Below are 23,557 nucleotides of genomic sequence, written 5' to 3'. Positions count from 1 at the left end.
ACCCTTCAGTTGACGCGTCAATGTTGAGCGCACTACACCGTGTTTTTTAGCTAACCCAGTATATGAAATATCTTCACCCTGACCCTCTGCACCTGCCTCTGTAACAGCATCCTTCACAGGCATTGTGGCGTTGAGCTATAGTAGTTGAAAATGTGGGTGTTGATGAGCCGAGGCGCGCGTTGCGAGAACGTGCGCATTGCGCGCACAGACACGGTACCTCGATTTTCCGTCTCTCCCTGCAGCCTGCATCGAAACATCGTAATCCTTGTCAACTCCATCCTACTGAGATCAACGCACGCAGCGCCCATCCGCGCAATTTGCCGTATCAAGAGCGCAATGCGACGCTTCGCCCGTTCCCTCTCTTTGGGTTTGCCGCATGAGCGACAAGGGATACTCACTCAGCCATCGAACCGCTTTGCTCGTCGATCAACCAGTTGCAGGTGTAGCCATTGTTTACCGACGATTGTTCGGAACCGCATCTTTTGCTCCCTCTCTCCCCACACGTATTGAGCCTTCCCGACTTATTTCACTCGATCTCATCACACAGCTTCGCGCTCATTGAAAACAAGGAGGCAGAGCAACATGCCGTTGTATCTGACACTTTCGGCCCCACAAGGCTCCAGCTCCTGTAGGCGACGTCCATCTCCGTAAAGTGAAACGCAAGTTGAGCGCTCGACATATAACAGTTCTTGCCAACAGGGGACTCGTCGCACTCAGCAAGTAGAGAATTGGCTATATCCTCCACATCAGCAAGCTGGGGCGGGTATCCTCGCTCATCTAGCTTCAATATGTGCCGGACAATCACCAGCTCTTCAGTGCTTGTCAGCTTCGTTGATTTGGGCTTGAAATCACATTGTGGATGTTGGAAAGCACGATTCTCCCGGGGTGGATTACCCAATCAAGCTTAGCTTTGTTTATCATGCTGAATGGAATAGTCCTTCGAGGTTCACCCTCAAAATCCTCCTAATAATTCAATAATACTTCAACAGTGGAGAGGCTCCAGCCAGTTGGTCACTAATAGTGCTTTGAGGCACTCTGTAGATCTTTGCAGCACATTGCTGGGAGAGTGTTGCGTCTTTTTTGAAAGCCTTTGACTGCAAGCTCAATACTTGCTTTGTGTAAGGGTGTTTATCCTTTCTTGCATTGAGGCATCATGACTAGAGTGAAGTTTGGTGGGTTCCTGGCAAAAGTGACCGGCATATTCGGGTGACTGGCATACCCGGGAGATACGTTAAGAGCTCCACCATATAGTAATAGTTGTCAGTCTGATTTGTTTCAGCAGAGAAATGGGCCCCCTATCTTGGCAGTGCACACGGCAGAAACAGGTGAAAACGAGCGGTTGCATTAGCGGAATAACCTCTCAGGCGCAAACAAGGCTGGTTCAACGAGCGCGAGGAGAAGATAATGGTCAACCGTATCCTCAGCAACGATCCTAGCAAAGGCGACATGCATAACCGCCAAGCGAGTAAAGTTCAAAGCCAAGGAGCGTTGAATCACTCACATGCATCCAGGCGCTCCCCATCAAGGCTATCGGTTGTCACCCTGCAGACTACCACATGTGGCCGCTGTACCTCTGCGGGCTGTCGTGGTTGATACCCAATAACCCCATGCAAGCATACCTCACATTACGGCTGCGGGCTGTCGGTTTCGAAACTTTCCACACGAACCTGCTCACATTTCCGGCATACACTTTGTTCATCTTGCAATGTTGGTCTGGACCTGGCTCAGCAAGCGGTAGAAAGAACGGTTCCTCAATGTACAACATGTCCGTTCAGATCAGTTCCATCATAGCTTCCAACGTAAATCAGGCTTATCATGTAGTACGGTAGCATACATGTAGTCTAACCCTTCACCAGGTTTCCCGCCGTGATGACAAGCCACTGACTGTACCGCCGTGGCAATCGTGTCCTCATCGGTGTCTGCGTGTGCAACATCTTCGTCTTCCTCGGCACAAAGCTCTTCTACGTCCGCGTCAATAAGAAGTACCAAAATGTGTGAAACGCCATGTCCCGAGAGCAGAAGGAGCATTACTTGGCTAATAAAGGTAACAAGCGACTGGACTTTTGCTCGCCCATTAGATGGGCGGCAATCCAGGATGAGCTTTGATGATAGGGATGAAAATGAATGACGATAGACACTGCAAGCTGCCATTCAATACGACAAGAGTTATTATACATATGCGCAAGAAAGAAGCTACGATGGTGGCTTGGTGTTGCGGCTGAACAAGGCGAAACACTTGTGGGTCGGCTTTTCGGTATGATGTCACATTCACGCTAAGCTCAACACTTGCACCGCACAAACTCGGGAGTCTTTCTCCTCTAAACATCGCTTGACTGTTAGTAGTAGAGCTTGTTTTCAGCCGCATCTGATCACCGTTCCCCCTTCCCCACGTGGTAATTGAGGGGAAGCGGAATTGATGAAGTTTTCGCAACACGCATCAGGCTTGTCGTCACATAGGCGGAGCATAAGCGGACCCTCAGTCTCCAACGAACTATGATCGCCAAACAACACCACAGAGGTCTCCACTCTGCGATACAGAGCAAATCGACGATGTGGTGAGGATCTGGACAAAACTCCCAGCAAATGGTAGGCCCCTTATCAGACTGCTTGCAGCCATGCGTACCCGGCAGGCCCACTGTGAACAGTGGAGGTATGGATGTTTTCTTGCTGGGCGTTGAATCAGAGGTTGTCTAAGCAAAGTCCTTCTGCAAAGATCCTTTCGAATCCGCCTGGCTTCAAAAGGACCCTCTTCAAACCCCATTTTGTACTCCAGCTTTCCCCCGAAATTTGTCACGATGTTCGAGCAGGAGAAGTCCAGACAAACCTCGCCTGCACGGGCCGCTTCGATGCAACCTTCAGCAAAAGACTTACCGGAGACCACTCAACCCAACTCGTTACGTGAGAAGAGCGATGACGAGAAGTCGAGCAGCGACCGAGAGGGCGTCGAGGACCGCGAGCTCCAATGCCCTCCCAAGCATCCTCCTACGGTTCCTGATGCGGAAGGGCGTCGCGAGCTGAAGGAATGGGAGTGTTGGGACAAGCTTGCCTACTCATGGCCCAAGTGGAAGAAGGCCATGTACCTGATGTCCATTGCTGGTATTCAGATCTCCATGAACTTCAACACTTCAGTATACCCCAGTGCCGTCAATCCCTTGGTTGAACACTTCGGTATTAGCGATCAGCAAGCGCGAGTTGGACAGATGATCTACCTAGTAATGTACTCGTTCGGCTGCGAGCTTTGGGCTCCGTGGTCTGAGGAGTTCGGCAGGTGGCCAATCTTACAGCTAAGTCTGTTCTTCATCAATATCTGGCAGATTCCAAATTCCGTTGCACCCAACTATGCTACCATCGTTGTGTGTCGAGCTCTTGTAAGTCAGTCATTGTATCTAGTATCAACAGCGCTAACGTTCTCAGGGCGGATTGTCTACGGCTGGAGGCAGTGTAACGCTTGGTCTCATTGCAGATCTCTATGAACCCGAGACTCAACACTGGCCACTGTGCTTTATTGTGCTGTCTTCCACGATCGGTACCAGTATTGGTGGCGTAATCGGTGGTCCAATTGAGAAGTGTTAGTACCGCGCCTAGCCATTCCCAATACACAAGGATACAGCGTACTGATGGCTGTTTTCAGATCTGACATGGCAATGGAACTTCTGGATCCAGCTCATTTTCGGCGTCGCCGCACAAGCCGTTCACTTCTTCATGCCCGAGAGCCGATCGACCATTCTAATAGATCGCGAAGCAAAGCGACGTCGCGAGAGCGGCGAAGACCCCAACATATACGGACCAAACGAGCTCAAGAAGCCCCGAGTATCGCTAAAGGAGGCTGGCAAGATCTGGCTACGGCCTTTCGAAATGTTCGTTCGCGAACCCATCGTCTTATTCCTGTCTCTCCTATCAGGCTTCTCTGATGCTTTGATCTTTACCTTCTTGGAGGCTTTTGCCATTACATACCCAGCTAATTTTGGCTTCGGTACTCTTCAGGTTGCTTGGGCACTCATCCCCATCAACGCGTCCTACTTCTTTACTTACTTCTTGTACTGGCCTATCTTTTGGCGAGACGAGGCCCAAAAGAAGAAGCACGGTGCTGACCACTATGCACCTGAGCGACGCCTGAAGCCGCTCCTGTGGCTCGCGCTCTTCGAGCCGATTGGTCTCATTGGTTTTGCGTAAGTAATGCTGTTCATTGAGCACAAGCTCATCGTACTAAAGACTCATAGATGGACTTGCATGGGACCTCCACAAACACACTGGATCGCACCAATGATTTTCTCGTTCCTTGTTGGTCTCGCCAACTTCGCCATCTACTACTCGTCCGTCGACTACATGATCGCGGCCTATGGTCCATATTCTGCCTCTGCTACAGGTAATCCCAAGACCCTGGCCTACGACCTGTGCTCAGCATTCACTAACCCACTACAGGTGGTAATGCTTTCGCACGAGACTTTCTCGCCGGTATATCTGCCATGTATGCCGCACCGTTGTACCACAATCTCAGTCAAACGCGTCCATCGGAGCTGGCCACAACAACACTCGCAGGCTTGTCTTGCTTAATTGTCGTACCTATCTATGTCTTCTATTGGAAGGGACCAGAGATTAGAAAGGCGAGTAAGTTCGCTTCGATCCTTGCGGAAGATAGAAAGGCAGAAGGCGTCAGACGTCTGAGTAAGGCGGACAACCTCCCAGTGTAGACTCGTCAAACACCTCAATCTGGCCTCGAAGATGACTATTTCAACAAAGCGATGCGCTATTATACATTCGTCTATCGAGGTCTCCGACGGAGCCTGGTGTTACTTGGGCCAAGCCTCACAATTACAAACCTATGACATCGTTCAATGCATTACGCCTTCCAGTAAAACGCCTTTAATCGACGCGTCATTGAAATTACCGCTTCGCAAGGCAAAACCTGATGCTAGTCCCGCATAAAAACCACAAGAAGCCGAAGAAGCGAATCAAGGCGGCTACAGCTGTCGCATACTGCAAGATCCTGAAGCACATGGGCATACGAGTTGTCGAGGTATTCTGAAAGGAATTAGCGAGTGCGAAAACTGTATTGTGTAGCAGACTTACTCCCAACCCCGCCATACTGAAGTCATCACTAGTCACCCCAATGATCAGCACAGTATTCGACAGCAGCCACAAACACGTCAGTCCCATCCTGAAACTCTTATACGAGTCCTCGGTGTCCTCTGGTTTTCCGTCCGAGTCATCCTTGATGGGGGTCAGGGCCCGCCTCTCCACCTTCTCAAACTTGCTATCGATATCCTCCTGCTCCTGCTCGATCTCTTCAACAGTAGCTATCGGAGGGAGTGAGGATATCCACCGATCGCCATCTGTTTGCTAGCGGTCCGCTGCACTGATTGTCCAGCTCATTCGGTTAGCTCGGTTTGCTTCCCCAACCCTTCACTGCTATCCCCTTCTACTATATAGTCCCGATCGATCCTCGCCATAGCAATACACACCAATCAATACTCTCAACCCTTCCACACGAGGCGATGAGGTTGAGGCCGTAGATAGTGATGAGTGCAATTAGAATCAGTCCTGCGACACCGGTCTTGGCGCCGAAGAAGCTGTCGAGGAATTTTTTGCCAGAGACGAGCGAGATTTGATCCTCGATTGGCTTGGCGATGAAGGTGTGGTGGAAGAGGTACATGGTGAGGATGTGTATGTAGAATTGAATGGTGCCAAAAACGATGAAGGAGGCTAGATAGGTATTTTTGATCCATTGGGGCGGTTGCCAAGGGCGAGGATGAATTGGTGGATCAGTAAGGCGACGTAGATGTAGCCAATTACTACGTTGTAGACGGGTGTGGCTATGTCACCGAAGGGCCAGACGTGGTAAGCTCGGCCTTATAGTGTTTGACCACATAGTGATCGGCCACCTCACCACAACGCGTTACCCAGTTTTTGACACTATATCATCAACACCACGCTTTTAAAATGGACACTCGTGAAGTTGAATTTGAAAACACTATTCGCGATCTTAATGCTGGTGCTTTTAAAAGCCAACGGAAGGCTGCTGAGGCCCACAGTGTTCACTGGTTAACACTTCAAGAGCGTACCAATGGTCGCTAACCCAACGCAATAGCTCATCAACAACAGCAGCGATTGACTCCAGAGCAAGAGCGCTTTCTATTAGATTATACAATTGATCAAGTATAATAGCATTTTTCTAAAGAAGCAGACCCCAAACAAGCCGAAGATTAAAACTGCAGAGACTGTAGACGAGCCAGTTTCCCGAAGAGACTAGACATGAAGTTTTCGATTGAGACGGCAGATGATTGTTGAACCTGACTAGAGCCACATTGCATCTGATTAGACATAATCTGATAAAATGTACGTAAATATACGGGTTGGTCGCAGTCATTGTGACGGTTTATGGAGTAAAGAGGTCGTGTGTACCATGTGTATTGGTGCAGTGCTCTTGCCCGTTTCAACAAGCACCTCCTGCTCTTGACTGCACGAGATATACGTGATGTAAACAAACCCTGATGACTGCCGGGTGAGAGACAATCACGGAACAACACATTATACTGATTCTACTGCTTCGCGCGGTTCCCCCTGACTTACTGCCTTGCGCGGTTACACCTTCATTCATTGCAACTACTGCAACAGTCATTCGCTCTTGGTATCACGACACGGCCGACTGAACTTCGTTATTTTGCGAAGATAGCGTTTCTTTGTATTCATCACAATGCCTGCTGAACTCTCTTCTTTGGCTTCGAGAGCTTGCAATAATAGCGTTGGAGAAAATGTCGGCTTGCACTCGATCTGTCTTGAAGGAATCTTTCTAACGCTGTATAATTGCTATGGAAAGTTTGCTCCTACCTTTGGAACCCAGAAACCAGTCCATGTGGTTATGTATCCCTGGGAATGGCAGAGAATGTTTTCATGCACGATGAGCTCCAGCACTTTCTCTTGTAAAAGTCGCTGATCGATCCTGCTTCGAACGCTTTAACATATGGCGACGGTGTGACGGTTTATGGAGTATGGAGGTCATGTGTGCCACGTGTGTTGGTGCTCTTGCTCTTTCCAACAAGCACCTCCTGCTCTTGACTACACGAGATACATACGTCATGTAAACAGACCCCGCTGGGGGTCGAGTGAGAGAACACTGAACAAGAACAACAATATACCGATCTTACTGCTTCGCGCGGTTACCCCTGACTTACTGCCCTGCGCGGTTACACCTTCACTTATTGCATTTACTGCAACAGACGGACCTTCAGGCTCGAAACACCTCAAGGCCGCTCTAGCATGCTTCTTCAACGACAACTTCTTTCCAGCTCGATGTGTGTGCGCAGGATAGATAGTGGTCGCAAATGGTGTCACCTCCGCCATCGAACATGCAGCATGGGGCTCTTGCAAATCCTGGAGATGGTATACTCGTTGGCCGACCATATTACCGCGCGTTCATCATCGATGTGGAGCAACGTCCGGATGTGCGGATGGTACCTGTCTCCTTTGAAGACATTGACCCACTTGGGTCTGGCTGTGCGGCCAAATACGAAGAAGCACTCCTTGCATCGGAACGCGCTGGGGTCAAAGTCCGTGCTATCATGCTGTGCCATCCTCACAATCCTTTAGGACATTGCTACCCAAAAGAAACAATCGTGAGGATCATGCAATTCTGCAAGAAATATCAGATCCATCTAATCAGTGACGAGATATACGCTCTCTCTACCTGGCAGAACTTAGTTGACACAGGTATGGAACACGCTACGGACTTCACTTCTGTGCTCTCGATACAGACAGAAGGACTCATCTCTCCTGATCTCGTGCATGTCCTCTGGGGACCTCGAAGGACTGAGGCGCGAACGGACTGAGGCTCGGTGTTCTCATATCACAGGCCAACAAAGACCTGCTCACTGCCTGCAGCGCATGCGCAATCTTTTCTTCGCCATCGTCGCTTGCTGAAAATGCCGTTGACTACATCGTGTCTGACCGCCAGTTCCTCGAGGCCTATGTTGCAAAAAACAAAGAACGCCTGTCTGCGGCGTATACGTATGCCACCATGTTGCTTAGCGAACATGGAATTGAGTACCTGCCTGGCGCTACGGCTGGATTCTTTCTGTGGGTGAATTTGGGAAAGAAGTGGCAAGAGAAGGTTGCGGCCGATAGAAGAGGATTTGATAATATGACCATTTTCAAAGCCTTATTGCAAGAGAAAGTCTTTGTTGTCAGTGGTGGCTCAACAGGTGCTGAACAACCGGGTTGGTTCAGACTTGTCTTTACTCAGAAACAAGAAGTGGTTGCTGAGGCAATCGATAGGATAGCCAAGATCATGTTGTAAAAACTACAGAATTTTGCTTGTTTCCTAGGCTGCATATTCTGATGAATGAATTGCCTCTGCGTATGTCGTAGTTTGCCTATTCATGTGCTCCACGACTGGGACAGAATGCAGGTTTGCGTTCGCCAATGCTGAGATCTTGCCTCAGATAATCAGCAACTGACCTGTCGATGCGCATGGTATCCACTGGCATTTTGTCCCTGCTCGTTATGTTGGTCGATATTCAGTAGTGTTTGGCTTATTTGTGTATTCCCTTTGCCATGATCCTTTTCACAAGATCGTCACCTCTCGGCCGTAACAACACGAAGTTCCGGCCGATCTACGGCTTTCGACATACTGATGATCGGCACACTAGGTTATCAGATTGATGAGCTCTCCATAAGAGCCGCTTTGTAGTTTGAAGTCAGTGAATGTGTAACTGTTGAAGGGTTGAGATGTTGATTGATCTTAAGGGCTATTGGCTAGAATCGATTGAGACTATATAGTAGAAGGGGATAACAGTGAAGGGTTGGGGAAGCAAACCGAGCTAACCGAATGAGCTGGACAATCAGTGCAGTGGACCGTTAGCAAACACTGCAACGGACCGCTAGCAAACAGATGGCGATTGGTGGACATCTTCACTCCCTCTGTCAGTAACCCCGCTGCCTCAATATAACTTTGGCTTTTCAAAGAAGCCTGGATTCTAGTTCTTCACCGCCACGCTTGGGAAAACTTTCTTATAAGTATTGTACAACCAGTTGTGTGGCATGGCGTAGGTCTGCAGGACGGGCCTTTGTTGTGAACAACAATTACTTACTCACCGCAGGATGACCGGGAACACGTTCTGCATAGACACATCTTGGTCCTACCCAATCTTGCCGGTCGGCCTAAGGCTATCTTGTGTGCCATCGACGAGTGGAGTGTAGAGAACAAGATTTTGATGACGATTGGTGTAGAGCGAGGCGACCTGATTTTCGACATCATCTCTGAAGAAGAGCCAAAGGTGATGGTCGAACTGGGAGAATAAGTTGGTTATTCTGCCATCAAGTTTGGCCAGAGATTGCGTGACGTGGGAGGTCAGCGTTACCTCAGTCTTGAAGCCAGCCTGGAGTATGCAGAGATTGCTCGTTCCCTGATCAAGCTTGCCGGACTGGAGGATGTTGTACAGATCATTGTAGGACCGAGCTCAAGCTCGTTGGTTGATCTCGCTCTCTCGGACCCGTCTCCCAAAATCAATGTGCTATTCATCGATCATTCTGGAGGACTCTATGAGCAGGATCTCAAGTTGGCCGAGATGCATTCGTTGCTCAGCCTGCAAGCCGTCGATATCGTAGACAATATTCTCGACCCCAATGCCAGCAATTACATGGCCAAGATGGATATTCCTGCCCGGCCTACGGACTTAGAGAACTTCACGGCTGAGGCTACAGAAGAACGCGGAAAGGTCGCTTATGCATCTCGGGTTGTCGCTTTCAAGCTGCAATCAGGCGAACAGGTAAGTCAAAACCAGATTTCATTACCTTCTTAGCTGACCCTATTCTCCCAGGATGCGATGATAATTTCCAGAAGCGTCTGAGCTAGTATTCAAATGGATGACGAGGGTTTCGAGTGGAAGGCAAGGACTGATCAACCAAGTGGCAGTGGCAATACCACTGTGATCGGCTGAAAGTAATTGTTCATTGCATCTGGGTCCGCTGTACACAGAACGCCGAGTTGTTTTTGGCGTGATAAAGCTGAGCTAGCGAGCTATACAAAGAGAGCATGCTGTCAACATTGCTGCGTAACGTTCTTTTCAAAATCGAACAGCTGAGCTCGACTTTTCGGCATTCGTGCTCGGGTCAATTCGACGGAGTAACGCGTCAAAACGCGTTGTGAGATTGAGTGATGTATTATGATGACGTGATTCGACACTAGTGCGGCTTATATAAGTTTTCGCTTCTTAGGGCCGGATCTGAGTGGAACTCCGAACAGCTTGCCTGCTCCAACATCCCCTCCATCAATACTCCATTACGATGAACAACACATCCCCCCCTGCAGGTCGCAAAATACGTCGTCGGAAGATTTGGGCCTGCAATGAGTGCCGTCGACGCAAGATCCAGTGCGATCGTGATCGACCGGTCTGCGGCGGATGCCGGAAGGTTGGACAACCAGCTAATTGCCAGTATTTTGATACACCAGATACCAGCCATACAATCGCAAGTCGTGGTCACATCCCGGTCAGCAGCTTCATACCAGACTCGGTGCGGCATGAGGTAGCGGTACAGCCGTCCATCGTTGAAAAAGGTCCGGCGATGGATCCCTCGCGCGATTTTGCTGTACTCGAGCGCAGACTGAGCCTGCTCGAGTCAAGGACTGCATCTGTGTCTGTTGCGAATAAGGACTTCACGCTCCCTGTTGAAGAAACAGACCCCCGGGTTGTTCACAGCGAGCACGCGTTACACGGTGACTGTAATTATACTGTGCTTCACGGCCGTGCTTTTCGCACCAAGTTCCACGGTGGAACTTTCCCGGGTACATTAGCGCAATGCATTCCAGGATTAAGTCACTTCACAACAGACGCGTTCGCGGCATTTCCAGTCCTTGAAGATATCCGACAGGCAGTGAGTCGCGCTCAGCAGCCTGTCTTCGCGGCACCAAGGGCTGGTTTACGAGCATCTCGCGCAGAGCTAATTGCACTGTTGGATGACCGAGGAAGGATTGAATCAGATATCCATCAGTATTTGACGAACCACGATCACGTCTATCATATTCTACATAGTCCGACCTTTGACCGCGAGTATGCGCAGATGTGGCTCGACATCGAGGCCGCAGATGTACGTCAGATCATCTTGATCCTACTAATGGTGGCCATTGTACGCTACTCAAGCTCACCGGAGGGCGGTGGCACAGAGCCATGGCAGCAAGCCACAGCGATAATTGACCTGTGTGAGGACATCCTGCAAGGTTCGGTACAGAAGTATGACACTGCATTGGACTTTCAAATAACCTTCTTGTTGTTGCTCGGAAGACAGCTGAGTGGCAAGTGGTTCAAGCGCACTTGGGTAAATGCTGGTAATACTCTCAGAATCTGGATGTGTGCTGGTCTGCACCGCAATGTCGACGCACTACACAGCAAACCGACAGCAATAACGAGAGAGCTGCGTGCAAGGCTCTGGGCTGCCGCTGCGGAGTTTGAGTTGCAAGCTGCGTTCGAACATGGTATGAGCGGCCATACTTGGCCTGAGCAAAGCGACATTGCGTTGCCACTGAACATACCGGACATTGCGTTGGAGCAAGATGTGCCGCCCAAAGACCATCCAGAATACACAGCGACTACATTCCTAGCAACGAGCAGCAAAAGTTTGCAATTACGATACCAGCTCAATAGCGTATTAAACGGAGCTTCCCGAACCTTGACACCGAGTCAAGCCAACGCATACACAGATGAATTCTATCGCCTAGTCGACACCCTCAATCAAAACGATGGCTTGCAGGCTAAATCAATCCACGCCCTACTATCGGTTAATCTGCTTCAATATCTCCTTGCTCTGCATGTAAGGCAGCTCCAGAACTCGACATCTGCGATGGAACAAAGAACGTCTCGTGTTACTCTTGTGGACACTGCGTCGAAGATGTTACGACACCATCGGATTGCACTCAATGGTGGGAGCCAGCTCATTGAAGCTATGTATGGCGATCACGTGAGGATTGCTCTGTCTGTTTGTTATTGTTATCTCACTACCAATCCACGATCGGATTGCATCATCACGACTACGATCGAGACGCGTTCATTTGAGGTCATGCAGGCACTGGTCTCTCTCATGGAAAACAAGGTCAAGCACTCTCAAGGCAGCAGGCATCATTTCTGGCTTATCGCTGCGTCCTTAGGACTAATGCAAGCGAGCAAAGATTCCACACAGAAGATGCTTTACATGGAGGGAGCAGTCAAGCGTTTTGCAAAGCCCTACGAAAAGTTGTTACAGGAGCAGCGAATGAGTGCACAACTACATGGGCATAGTGGCCATCTAATTGATCCAGAGGCCATCGACTATACAGCATTTGGCACGCCGACACAGCTGGATCTTTCTATCGACGAATGGTTCTATCGATGGTGCGATAATCCGACTACGTGGCCATCAGAGGCATGGCCACTAGCACCTGATGCAGAGTACACGTGAACTCATATGCTGGTAGTATACGACCGCATCTCAAGGTCAGTTTCAAGGGAGCTGGGAAATTGTTGGTACTGGTTGAACCCGGAAGCTTTGGACTCATACGAGCCGCTGTAACTGAAACCAAAAGGCTGACCACCGACTGATGAGCGATGACACTGGCTGCACGCGTACTCATGCTGTGCTTACTATGCTTGTAAGATCCGCAACTTGTAATCGTATAGACAAATCACCTGAAAGCCCATAATCGATCGGTATGCTGCATAGCTTGAAGTATCTAGCCAAGTGCTGGACAAGCGGGGTCAGGCTGAAGATCGCATGGTCGAGCCTCAAGCGTGAGCATCATAATCCAATCCGGAAATTCAAAGTCTTGTTTCGGGTATAGCCACCTTTTGCTTCGTCTTCATTTGACTGCGCGAATGAATATCCGAGGGTGTGTCGCTACGAACGCAAGTTCTGCAGGCAAGCCCGATGAGTGATCTGGTGCAGCTCTGTCTGACCACGAAGCGCTGTTCGCGCAACCGTCTCATCCGTACGATTGGTTCATCTCTCGTATAATTTTTCCCGATGGTCTCTGGAATAATTGATCGGATCGGTCTCCGAACCACCACCAAAAGAAACCTATACCGAGACAACGACATCGTTATGGTCAGACCTTGTGACCGCTGCAACAAATCGAATGAGTACGAGGACGGTGGCATGCATGGAATCTGTACTGGTGACTGCCCCGAGTCCAAACACCTGAAGGATGATGAACCGAAGATGAAGAGGTGAGTGCAGGCCCATAAGACAAGTCATGGATCAGGACTGATAATGCAAGGAGTGAGGCTACGATGTGTTGCACGGTTAGGGCCCATCGATAGTAAAGACTGCCAATTCATTTAGCATTCTCAGAACTAACTCAAAATCCACACTTCTTCTACATGATATTCGCGTGCTTGATGAGTCGTGTAAGCTGCCCAGTGTCGTGGCTCAGACCGCCACCAACTTCCTCGAGACCTCAGACGGACGGCCAGGAGGGGCTTTGTACTTATCTCCAGAGGCCACACAGGCTATTTTTCGGATCAGCCTGCACGTGGCCGTGCCTTTTGGCTCCCGGGCAGGGGAGTGTCGGGTACATCGGTCCACCCAACTCTGGCTCCAATATCTTCATTGACGTCGCAAACAATCGCACAACGTTCTCAAGCGCAATTTCGTACGCAGTGGTCAGTACTAGTCGCATCGGCGACCCGACCTTCGATACTGTTTACGGGAGCCAGATGCAGTTCCAATTGACCGTTTCATCAGCGAAGAACAAAATGTACAAGCATACTCTGCTCTGGTCGGCCTCGGTGTATGTTACATTATCAGTTACTCGCAATCAGTCGCTTACGGTAAACTCCATCAAAGGCGATATCACTCTGACGTAGTTGACAATCGAGTATGCTGGAGAGTTGGAGACCCCTTGTTCAAGGTATCGTTCAGCTCGAATCGTCTGGCTCACCGTTCACACTCCGATGGCCGTTCGGAAATGATACAGCCTTTGCTTTCGGTTTCACCGATCCAGCAATTGAATATGAACCGTCCGCAGGCAAAAATACCATACAAATCGAGACAGCTACTGAGTCAGCGAGTAATGTAAAAATCCCCAGTAAAGCAGTTGACGAACCTGGTCAAGATCTCAGAACTTGTTATTACTGACGAAGCCTCCTTGTATGCGCTATACGATCACTGCACTGTAAAATATTTGTAACAAGTTGGCCTCAACGTAGAGTATGCGGATTTAGGTAGCAGGGCATCTATAACAATGGTTACAGATTCTTTATTGTGGCGGCGCAGGCCACTGTGGTATGCTGATAGTTACGGTAAACAATAACGTAGGACTATCGGATCGATGGAATACTGCGCTAAATTGCTATCTAGCTTGGAGATGACGACTATATACCTGATTTCAGGCCAGTGACCTATCACACACTAGACTAGGGTATTCTGTCAAGGGTACAGTCAGACCTTGTATGGACCAACCGATACCGCAACAGAAAAGTCTTTCATTGCTTTTACAATGACCGCTGTGCTAGATTTAGCTCAGGCGACCTGTACCCATTGTGACACCTTTGTTTCAACAGAGTCCATACAGTATTCCTGACTACTACTATTGGTTGGTTGTGAAATGTACGGACCCCCCACTTTCTGGGGCCAATTGAAGCACCCAAATCATCACCCGCCTAATCACCCATAGTAAACTACAGTCTTGGCAAGTGAATGTTTGCTGTGGGTGACTGTTTGGGCTACTACGGCATGTCAATTGACACAACTTACCTTTGATTAACGCTGTGGGTCATGTACGTGAGCAAGGGATCATGTATGGTACTTGTATCCAATTTCCCTTCAGTGGTACACTTCTACTAGCGTACCCAGTGCCATAGTACGTGAAGTGACGTAGTTGCTGGAGCTTCCGGAGGATATAGTGAAGGAGTACCCATCGCTCCATCGTTGTCTCACACCCAATTCTTCACCACCCCTCTGCATCACAATAGTACGTTTATCCCAGCCGTCAATTGACAACTTACTGACATGTCAACAGTGGTGTCTTATAGTAAACGAGACCGCTGCCAAACGGAGAAGGGGGTCTCATGGAGCCAATCGCTGGCCAATCAATCGAAACAGAGCTGTGGGAAACGCGCTAGTAGCCCTACCAGCAGCGGTCTCAGTGAAGGATACTCAATGAGCACTCCTTCGGGCATCTCCCATCCATCACAGTCTCAAACTCAGCCATCCCAGCCTTTTTCTCAGCCAGTGATCCTTCAACAGAACAATACTTTCATCACAATCAAGATCAATGACGACTCCGATGATGCACTGTTTGTGAGCGGAGGTTCTGGGGATGATCCAAGCCGCAGCATCTTTGATTCTGATGAGTTTGGTGACGTTGGAGGTGTTGACAATGAAGGAGACCAATGGGTAGAAGAGGAGGAGGAGGGACTTGAGGAAGAAGCGACGCGTGAGCGAGCTGAGATGGAAGAGGAGGTCGACAGTGTTGACTTTCTAGCTCGTTGGAGGGTGTTTTGTGGCAAGGTTAGAGTCGGTTCGATAGAAAATACTGAAGAAGATTCCCGGGATCTTGATCTCAAGTGCCTGTTTCAGTGGGTCAGAGAACAGGTGCAAGAACTGTCACCTGTACCTTACTCTGTTGCCTCCTTCACCGCCACCGTCTACTTTACTGGCCAAACAAAGGACACCCGATGAGTACAGACCCTCCAAGAAGAGCATCCCGAGTCCCTTAGGCGACTCCTTCACTGCCTCCTCCGAAAACACACCAAACAGCAAAGCCTCCAGGTCCACAAGGATCTCATGGCGGACTTTGATCTTATACTCAAGCCCTCTGCCACCACAGGCATGACTCCGGGTGGACATGGTCAAGGAGCTGGGTCCTCCCAGCGGCAAACTGCGACCAATCGTCAGGAACAAGCCCTGGGTGAGAGTAGAGCAGTGCTCATGGGTACCGAAGGAGTAGGTTTTGACATTATCCTTCACTGGAAATGTACATCTACATCATGCCGTAACTACAACAAAACCTGCTGGCTGCCATCTGGAGACCCTCAACGGGTAGATGAGCACCACAAAGTACCTTAACCAGTAGCGGAGATCTGGGCAAGAGAGGTGAGGCAGGGCATGTGTACAGTGAATGACCCATCAGAGAACATTAGAGGCCTTCTTGTACAAGAGAAACAACGCTCTAAGGCACCCAGAAACATTACTGCGGATGCTATTACTGATCTCCAAGGTGAGGTTAGTGAATTGAGAGACCTGGGAGCAACCCTCTGCAGGGTGTACATGGCCCAAGTTCAGGCATCATTGGCAGGGTCGATGGTGATGGAAAGTACACAAGATGCCTTGGCACATGAGCTTCCTATTGCTTTGGATAAGTCCAACAAGGATGACCCCTTTGGCCAGGGTGTTGCATCGTACAGACTCCTCCAGGCATTTTTTTCCTATTGGCATGACCAGGAGAAGGACAACCTCCCTCAAGCCTGTCTCATCGTTGACCTGGCCAAGGTATTAGTTGGTCATGGCTGGAGCGTGGAGTCCCTCCGGGATCCCAGTAAACTCTCACTTTCAAAGTGGTGTGATGAAATGGGATACTTTGCCATAACACTTGGTAGGATGCGGTCTACGTTGGAAGACTTTATTGCAAAGCCTGACTAGAGACGATGGGTGGATGAGAGGAATGGCTGGGATCAACTTGTGTTTGATTCTGAGTACTTGTCCTGGGTGGCAGCAGAGGTGGATGATTATGGTGATCATATGGTTGGTGTTGCTAGGTTGTGATTTCTGGTGTTTGTGACTGGAATCTTGCATTAATATTTATAGATAAAAGTACAAAAAAAATTCAGGCACTGTTTCTATACATCTTTCTCAGCTCTTACACCAAGTGTAACAATGCAGAGCCCCATTGTGCCAAATAGCCAAAAAGTACATCAATATCAGCACAACTGCTGATATTGGGCTCGGTATCTAATATATAGGCATAGTGCAAGGCACCTCCTTACAGTGCCAAATGGCCAAAAAGTACATCAATATCAGCACAACTGCTGATATTGGGCTCTGCATCTAATATATAGGCATAGTGCAAGGCACCTCCTTACACCAAGCGACAAGTAAATTAGATGTTATAGTGGTGTTGTAGTAATGGCTATTCAAGTAAAAGTTTTGAAGTTGAAGTGACGCTTACCCTAAACAACTCCTCTGCCATCCAATGTTGACATGTTTTGGCAAATTACTATACCCTTTGGCAGCAACAACAAATTGTGACATGCCCAAAGTGAGTTGTGGGATCATAGAATTGGGTACAGCGAATTGATTGCACATACTGGCTTGGTTGTGTGACATGTAGTTGTAATGGTGGAGTTTGGCGGAAGTGAGTTCTAACATTTGAGCGGTTATTTTGATGGGGCACTAAGAGTTGGCAGGGTGCAGCTAAAACTCTGGAGGATGCCAAACCTAAACAAGGTCGATTTCACGCTAGTAGAGTGAAGAACAACATTACAATACAACTTTTAATAATTTAATCACAATTGAAAACAACCTGTTGCGTTAATTCTAAGACTGCTAAAGTACACCTAAATTGTCTGTCCCAAGTGTTGCAATACTTTATTGAGCATTGTGGCAGATGTTGCTAGTTTGTTGAGATCGCCAGATTCTGGACTTTTCATTCCCATGGATCAACGTCAGGACTGAGGTACCCACAACGTTTGTACATGCCCGCAAAGCTCTTGCCCACACAGCACTGACTGATCGCCCATTGCAGGAAGCTTGGAAACCCCTGGAAACTGTACACCAACGCTTTGTGACATCTGACAAAGCTCTTCAACACCCGGAAAGTCTGCTCGAGTGAGTTGAAGTCAGGTGAGTATGGCGGCAGCTCCACCATCAAGATGCCTCTTGCTTGACACAACGCTCGTACGCGGTGACTGTTATGAGCCAAGACGTTATCCATGAGTATAATTGACCTCGATTGAGGCCAAGGATAGCACTGTGGCAGTACTTTGTACTCTATAAACCACTCAAAGTACTGCTTTGTCATGCCACCTTCGATGATCTTGCACGTGAAGTACCCGTTGACATCCATTGCAGGTATGATGCTGCATCTCTGAGCTCTTGTACCAAAGTACTCGCTTATACATCCTTCACCAATGACACTCCAGCCCTTCTTCCGGTCAGCGGTACGCTCATTAGCAGCGGACTCATCAATAGCAACAATTTGATGACGCTCCCAATGGCATGAGATCTGGTAGAAATGCTGCCAGAGTGCTTCACTACGTGCCTTGGCGTGTTTGGCAGCCACTTTTCTGGTTCGTCCAGCTTGTTCTAGTGTGCGATAGATGACAGCTTCGGGCGCAATGACGTAGAAATCAGTGTACAGATACTCCCTCATTTTGTCCAAGTACGCCGTGGGCTTCTCCTTCAGGAATTTGAGCAAAGACTAACACTGTTAGTGAACTATCCATACCCAATCGCCATGCAAATTGTTCACCAACCAGCTCCTGTACCTGCAAAAGAGTCCTTGGCCGACCCCTTGTCATACTGGCCAGAGGGTACGGGTTATCATACAAGTCCATGCTCAACGCAATGCGTTTCATTGTGTTACGACCGCAGTGATGCTTCTTGGCAATAGTACGATAGCCCAAAGATGAATTGAGATCAATGAGAACATCCCTCAGCTTCTCTAGATGAAGTTTGCGACCCATCTGAGCAAAATGGGATGAAAGAAAGTAGTGGACAGGATGACAATCGCACCAGAATCGCCATATAAAGTACATTTACAAGTACTATTACATCACCGAACCAGCAAGTGACGGGTCCGCACATATCACAAACGATTATACCTCGGCCTTAAAGTCACAACGCCAGCTCATGCGCCCACTTCTCCACACACCCATGAAGGCAGCGCAGTGGTAGCTATAATGCTCAAAGAACGCATGGTCAATCAAATGGTATGCCCTGAGCATGATTCCACATCGCAAGGCACCGGCCCTAGGATCTATACAACAGGCAAAACATGGTACAAACCACCGGGTTGCCATCATGTACGTTCAGAAAGCACTTTCACTCAGAGGCCGAATTCCAGGCGGTCTTCGTCGTAAGTAAAGAAAAGGTCAATACGGAGGATTTGACAAGTCTGATAGCTATCGATGCAGATGTGAATGGTCAGGTTGACTGAAAGCCTGAAATTGTGTAGTTGGCTTCTGTATAGAGACAATGCTTGCTTTTCAGTATGTGCTGAGTTCTTGACTCAAAACTTTGCTACTAAGTACTTCAGCACTGCTCAACTTGCCTCTAAGAATTGAACATTGCTGGAGAATGCTTGAGCTGCCGACCTGGCCACTACGCTGCAGGTACTGTGAACGGAAACCAAAACGTATCTCAAATACACTAAGGTATCAGTCCTCAAATATACCAGCACCATTAATAAAGGTTTGCTGAATTCCAAGAGCCATCTACTGTGGCTCTGACCCTTTTGTTGGCACCACCGCGATGCTGTCCCTAAGCAGTACGACAAGCTCAATAATGTGTCTTTGAACGACAAGCTGCTATCGGCGTACGCCATTGACTAGATGTCAGGTTGGGTGCCTGGCGACTTTGACGCGCTGGACTGGTAGCTCAGTGAGGGTGCCATCATCGTGGCTTAGGAAATGGCGAGGATAGGCGCGACCTACTCCAGCATGACGGTTGCGGTGACTTACACCTCAGTTGCCGTACAAGCTCGCTGAATAACTTGTCGCCGGTGCCGTTTTCATACCATTAGTCCGGCAAACGAACTTTCACTAAATCGAGCAATGCGCGGCCAGACTTCCACAACCGTACATTGTGTAGGATCCGAAACCGTCATTGAATACAAAATGAAGCAAGACGAAATTAAACGGAACGACCGCTTTGACACTCTCCATCGTCCTCCCAAAGTCAAGTAACCTTGAGTAACACCAAAATGCGGTACAGATGGATGTATCAAGGTTCGTTCCAAAGCTTTACATCGGAGGGAAATTCATCGAGAGAGAGAGAGGGCAAATGACGCAGCTGTCTTCAATCACGCGTTCGAGCAGTCGCTGCTGGCATTCATCAAAGTTGGAAAAAGGAAAACGAACATAGCCGAGTAGAATTGGATATATAAAGACAACGCCTGGATCTAACACAAACGCTCGTTTATTCGCGCTAGAGCACGAGGACGACTCTTCCCCGCTTAGAGGTCGACTTTGATGACATATCGTAAGCCAGTCTGACATCCTCTAGAGGTAGAGTATTTGCCACAAAGGGTTTGAGGAGCCCGTCGTCCAATGCGGCAGAAATCTGTTCGAGGTTCCTCCTTGAAGGAGAAACAACAAAAAACAATGCATTAACTTCGTCCTTCTCTTGCGCTACGTCAGACTCCCTCTGTTCTCGAACAAAGTCCCAGCTGGCACTGTCGACAGATATGAGGCTCCCAGTATCCCCAACAAGAGACCAGCAGGTTTTTAGGACGCTTCCGCCTACAGTATCGACAATGATCTGGTACTGTTTGCCAGATCCCGTAAGCTCGCTGTATTCAATGACATCGTCTGCCCCAAGCGCGTACAGGAAGTCTTTGTTTCGTTCGTTCGATCTGGATGCGGCTGTCACATGTGCTCCGGCGAGTTTTGCCAGTTGCACAAGATAATTGCCGACACAACCAGATGCGCCGATCACCAATATCCGAACTTCCTTCATCATCGGGGCCTGGTGCGTTTCGAACGCTCCTCTTTGCCTGATGAAATCTGGTGCTCTCATGGAAGCTTTTTCGAATAGTGCTTGGTAAGCCGTTAGTGCGCTTAGGGGCACGGCCGCAGCTTCGACCCAGGAAAGGCGCGAGGGTTTAACACATGCTTCCTCCGTGGTGACGACCATGTAGTCCGCCCATGCTCCAGCCCGCGACGCTTCCGTCATACCATAAACTTCGTCCCCAACCTGGAATGACATGCCAAGGGGCTCGTCCACCGAAACCACAGTGCCGGCGAAGTCGTGGCCGAGTATCTTCTGCTCTTCAATGTAGGTTTCGGGCCAAGTTAAGGCATCTCGAATAACTGTGGTCGCATTCACGCGGATCAACAGCTCCCCGGGTCGTGATGCTTGAGGTATCTTGACGTCGGACAACACCTGTAGGGCGGAAGATGGCGCTGGGTTTGTGGGTGAATATGGGGTTGAGGAGTTCCCCTTTGCTGAAAGGCTGACAGCTCTCATAATGTTTCAGTCTTTGTTTAGCCTCGTGCAAGCGGCTAGTATCGGTGAGATACTGTTTTCTTCCAAATCTCAATGCCATCTGATGCGGGATACTTATAGTAGATACTCCGCGGCAGGTTTCTGCGCAAATGCTAAGAGATACTCTGGCTTTGTAATCCATGGTTGATGCGGACCTGTAGGTGATACGGATAACGTAAAAGCCGGATCGGCTTCAATTGCGGAACTACAGGGTGATTTGCGGCTGCCGACCCTCCACCTCCGTTGACTCTGTATAGGAGTAAAAAGAAGCCGGCTATCAAGGTAACGGCACTAGCACTCACAACGCGCGCGCATGGCGGGGTTCAGCAAAACAGCGACCGCTTCCGCTGGCCCAACATGCACCATACCCCGCAAATTCCCAACCCCCCAACTCAGGGCGCTTTCAATGAAAAACTTGACAAGCCTGTGGACTGAACACGACTAATTTAGTCGTCTCATTCTGATATTTCTTAGCAACACTCTGCCACTAAGGCCAATTCAGCCTCCACAAAAACCTCCTGATCATATCACAATCTAAAGAAAAGCTGAAATATAACAATTTGGAAAAGATATAATGATTTGCAAAATGTACAGACCTCTCAAAGACTGGTACACTAACGCCTACCGTCTGTGCGCGCGTGTTGCGCACGGTCTTGTGATGCGCGCCAAACTTCAAACCACCCAAACCATCACCACCATAACTCTACCAATATGGCTCCAATTGACAAGGCGGTTGAAGACCTGAAATTGCATGAGGAAGATGAAGATATTACATATAGAAAGATTGCCAAAAAACATAGTGTAACGCGCTCAACTTTGACGCGTAGATATCTACAAGAGAACACGTCAGATGAAACCAAGTCAGTCAACCAACGACTACTCACTCCACAACAAGAGGCAGGGCTTGTGGAGTATATCAATGAGCTCACAGAGAAATGACTGCCTTCAACGAGAGTCATGATACGCAATTTTGCACAAGAGCTGGGTGATTGGGAGCCTGCTGAGAGCTGGGTTACACGCTTTCTCTCTCGCCAAAAAGACCATCTCATCCCAGCCTGGCAGGAAGCTATGGATACCGAGCGTCACCAAGCTGACTCAGGGCAAATACAAGCTCTATTTTGAACAACTGCACGCCAAAATGGAGGAGTATAACGTTGAGCCAGGCAATACATACAATATGGATGAGAAGGGGTTGTTGCAATTTGTGCCTTAAGCAAAGCTTGTAGACACTATTCAATTGGTTCTTGGGGATGAGCAGAGGTACACAAAGCCGTAGGGGTTGACAGTCACCTAAGCAAAGCTCGGGTGGTCAGGGGTAGACTATCCGGGCGAGTTGTAATAACCTTTGTAATAGTCAGGTAGTCATCTAGTCAAAGACCGTGACTACTGCTTGAAATGAGTAGTACAGAGTATACTGTCTGCGTTGAAGTGAGTGGATTGTGTTGATTGATCTTTTGAGCTATTGGCTAGAATTGATTGAGGCTATATAGTAGAAGGGGATAACAGTGAAGGGTTGGGGAAGCAAACCGAGGTAACCGAATGAGCTGGACAATCAGTGCAGCGGACCGTAAGCAAACACTGCAACGGACCGCTAGCAAACATATGGCGATTGGTGGATATCTTCACTCCCTTCGACAGTCTGGCTCGAGAGCAAGTGAGATTCTAATAACAAAGTTGATTGACGAGGTTGAACACGATGCCATAAAGGCAGCATGTCTACTTGTTATATACTTTAGCAGGAGGATTTGCTCAGATCGCTTGGTACTGAGTATACTGCTCGTACCAAGTATACTGACGCGGCCTAACTGCTCGAGTTGCTTGACCGAGATTGATGATCATACTGAGTATTGCCGACGCGGCCTCACTGCTCGGTGCGGCCTCACTGCTCGGTGCGGCCTCACTGCTCGGTTCGACCGAGATGATCATACTGAGTATCGCTGACGCATCCTAACCGCTCGAGTCGCTCGAGTTGCTCAACTGAGAGTGATGATCATACTGAGTATCGCCGACGCGGCCTCACTGCTCAGGTCGATCGATAATACAGTTCAACTGAGAGTGATGATCTGTCGGGAAGCGTGGACAGTGCGCATATGGGAAGAATTGACGGATTGAACTGGGGTTGTATTGGGTGAAGCTACGGACAGTACATATAGGTGTTGGAGGGGTGAAGGTATCCACCGATCGCCATCTGTTTGCTAGCGGTCCGCTGCACTGATTGTCCAGCTCATTCGGTTAGCTTGGTTTGCTTCCCCAACCCCTCACTGCTATCTCCTTCTACTATATAGTCCCGATCGATTCCAGCCAATAGCTAAAAGAATCAATCAACATCTCAACCCTTCCACAATAGGTGAGTAGCTGTAAACAATGCTAGTGTGACGTGGCAGTCACT

General features: G+C 48.9%; 7 protein-coding genes across 7 annotated transcripts; 5 read left to right on the top strand and 2 right to left on the bottom strand.

Moving 5' to 3' along the window:
• Positions 1-1,404: 1,404 nt before the first annotated feature.
• On the top strand, positions 1,405-1,829 carry BU25DRAFT_331700 (uncharacterized protein; the record flags this gene model as incomplete). Its single annotated transcript, XM_033702412.1, has 2 exons — positions 1,405-1,470; positions 1,512-1,829. 2 exons carry the CDS (start codon positions 1,405-1,407, stop codon positions 1,827-1,829), a joined length of 384 nt encoding a protein of 127 aa, XP_033566554.1.
• Positions 1,830-2,309: 480 nt separating this feature from the next.
• On the top strand, positions 2,310-4,638 carry BU25DRAFT_150151 (MFS general substrate transporter). Its single transcript, XM_033700625.1, has 4 exons — positions 2,310-3,368; positions 3,415-3,568; positions 3,632-4,169; positions 4,221-4,638. The coding sequence occupies exons 1-4, from the start codon at positions 2,796-2,798 to the stop codon at positions 4,552-4,554; spliced, it is 1,599 nt and encodes a 532-aa protein (XP_033566553.1). The 5' UTR covers positions 2,310-2,795; the 3' UTR covers positions 4,555-4,638.
• A 246-nt stretch (positions 4,639-4,884) lies between these two features.
• Positions 4,885-5,653, bottom strand: BU25DRAFT_454699 (uncharacterized protein; the record flags this gene model as incomplete). Its single annotated transcript, XM_033709885.1, has 3 exons — positions 4,885-5,022; positions 5,071-5,297; positions 5,473-5,653. The coding sequence occupies 3 exons, from the start codon at positions 5,651-5,653 to the stop codon at positions 4,885-4,887; spliced, it is 546 nt and encodes a 181-aa protein (XP_033566552.1).
• Positions 5,654-6,334: 681 nt separating this feature from the next.
• BU25DRAFT_428233 (PLP-dependent transferase) lies at positions 6,335-8,293 on the top strand (the record flags this gene model as incomplete). Its single annotated transcript, XM_033708496.1, has 6 exons — positions 6,335-6,413; positions 6,818-6,885; positions 6,928-6,970; positions 7,218-7,294; positions 7,353-7,784; positions 7,850-8,293. 6 exons carry the CDS (start codon positions 6,335-6,337, stop codon positions 8,291-8,293), a joined length of 1,143 nt encoding a protein of 380 aa, XP_033566551.1.
• An 802-nt stretch (positions 8,294-9,095) lies between these two features.
• BU25DRAFT_475848 (uncharacterized protein) lies at positions 9,096-10,206 on the top strand. The gene has a single exon (XM_033710938.1). The coding sequence runs from the start codon at positions 9,564-9,566 to the stop codon at positions 9,795-9,797; it is 234 nt and encodes a 77-aa protein (XP_033566550.1). The 5' UTR covers positions 9,096-9,563; the 3' UTR covers positions 9,798-10,206.
• A 33-nt stretch (positions 10,207-10,239) lies between these two features.
• On the top strand, positions 10,240-15,645 carry BU25DRAFT_445424 (uncharacterized protein; the record flags this gene model as incomplete). Its single annotated transcript, XM_033709439.1, has 8 exons — positions 10,240-12,359; positions 12,702-12,755; positions 13,038-13,190; positions 13,376-13,753; positions 14,217-14,247; positions 14,355-14,412; positions 14,843-14,935; positions 14,984-15,645. The coding sequence occupies exons 1-8, from the start codon at positions 10,282-10,284 to the stop codon at positions 15,643-15,645; spliced, it is 3,507 nt and encodes a 1,168-aa protein (XP_033566549.1). The 5' UTR covers positions 10,240-10,281.
• A 4,464-nt stretch (positions 15,646-20,109) lies between these two features.
• BU25DRAFT_445423 (NAD(P)-binding protein) lies at positions 20,110-21,195 on the bottom strand (the record flags this gene model as incomplete). The annotated part of the gene is made up of 1 exon (XM_033709438.1): positions 20,110-21,195. The coding sequence occupies exon 1, from the start codon at positions 21,148-21,150 to the stop codon at positions 20,110-20,112; it is 1,041 nt and encodes a 346-aa protein (XP_033566548.1). The 5' UTR covers positions 21,151-21,195.
• Positions 21,196-23,557: the final 2,362 nt, after the last annotated feature.

Source organism: Macroventuria anomochaeta (assembly GCF_010093625.1).
Source record: "Macroventuria anomochaeta strain CBS 525.71 unplaced genomic scaffold BU25scaffold_3, whole genome shotgun sequence".
NCBI lineage: Eukaryota > Fungi > Ascomycota > Dothideomycetes > Pleosporales > Didymellaceae > Macroventuria > Macroventuria anomochaeta.
Note: the sequence above shows the minus strand (reverse complement) of the source record. Positions and strands in the feature narration are given on the sequence as shown.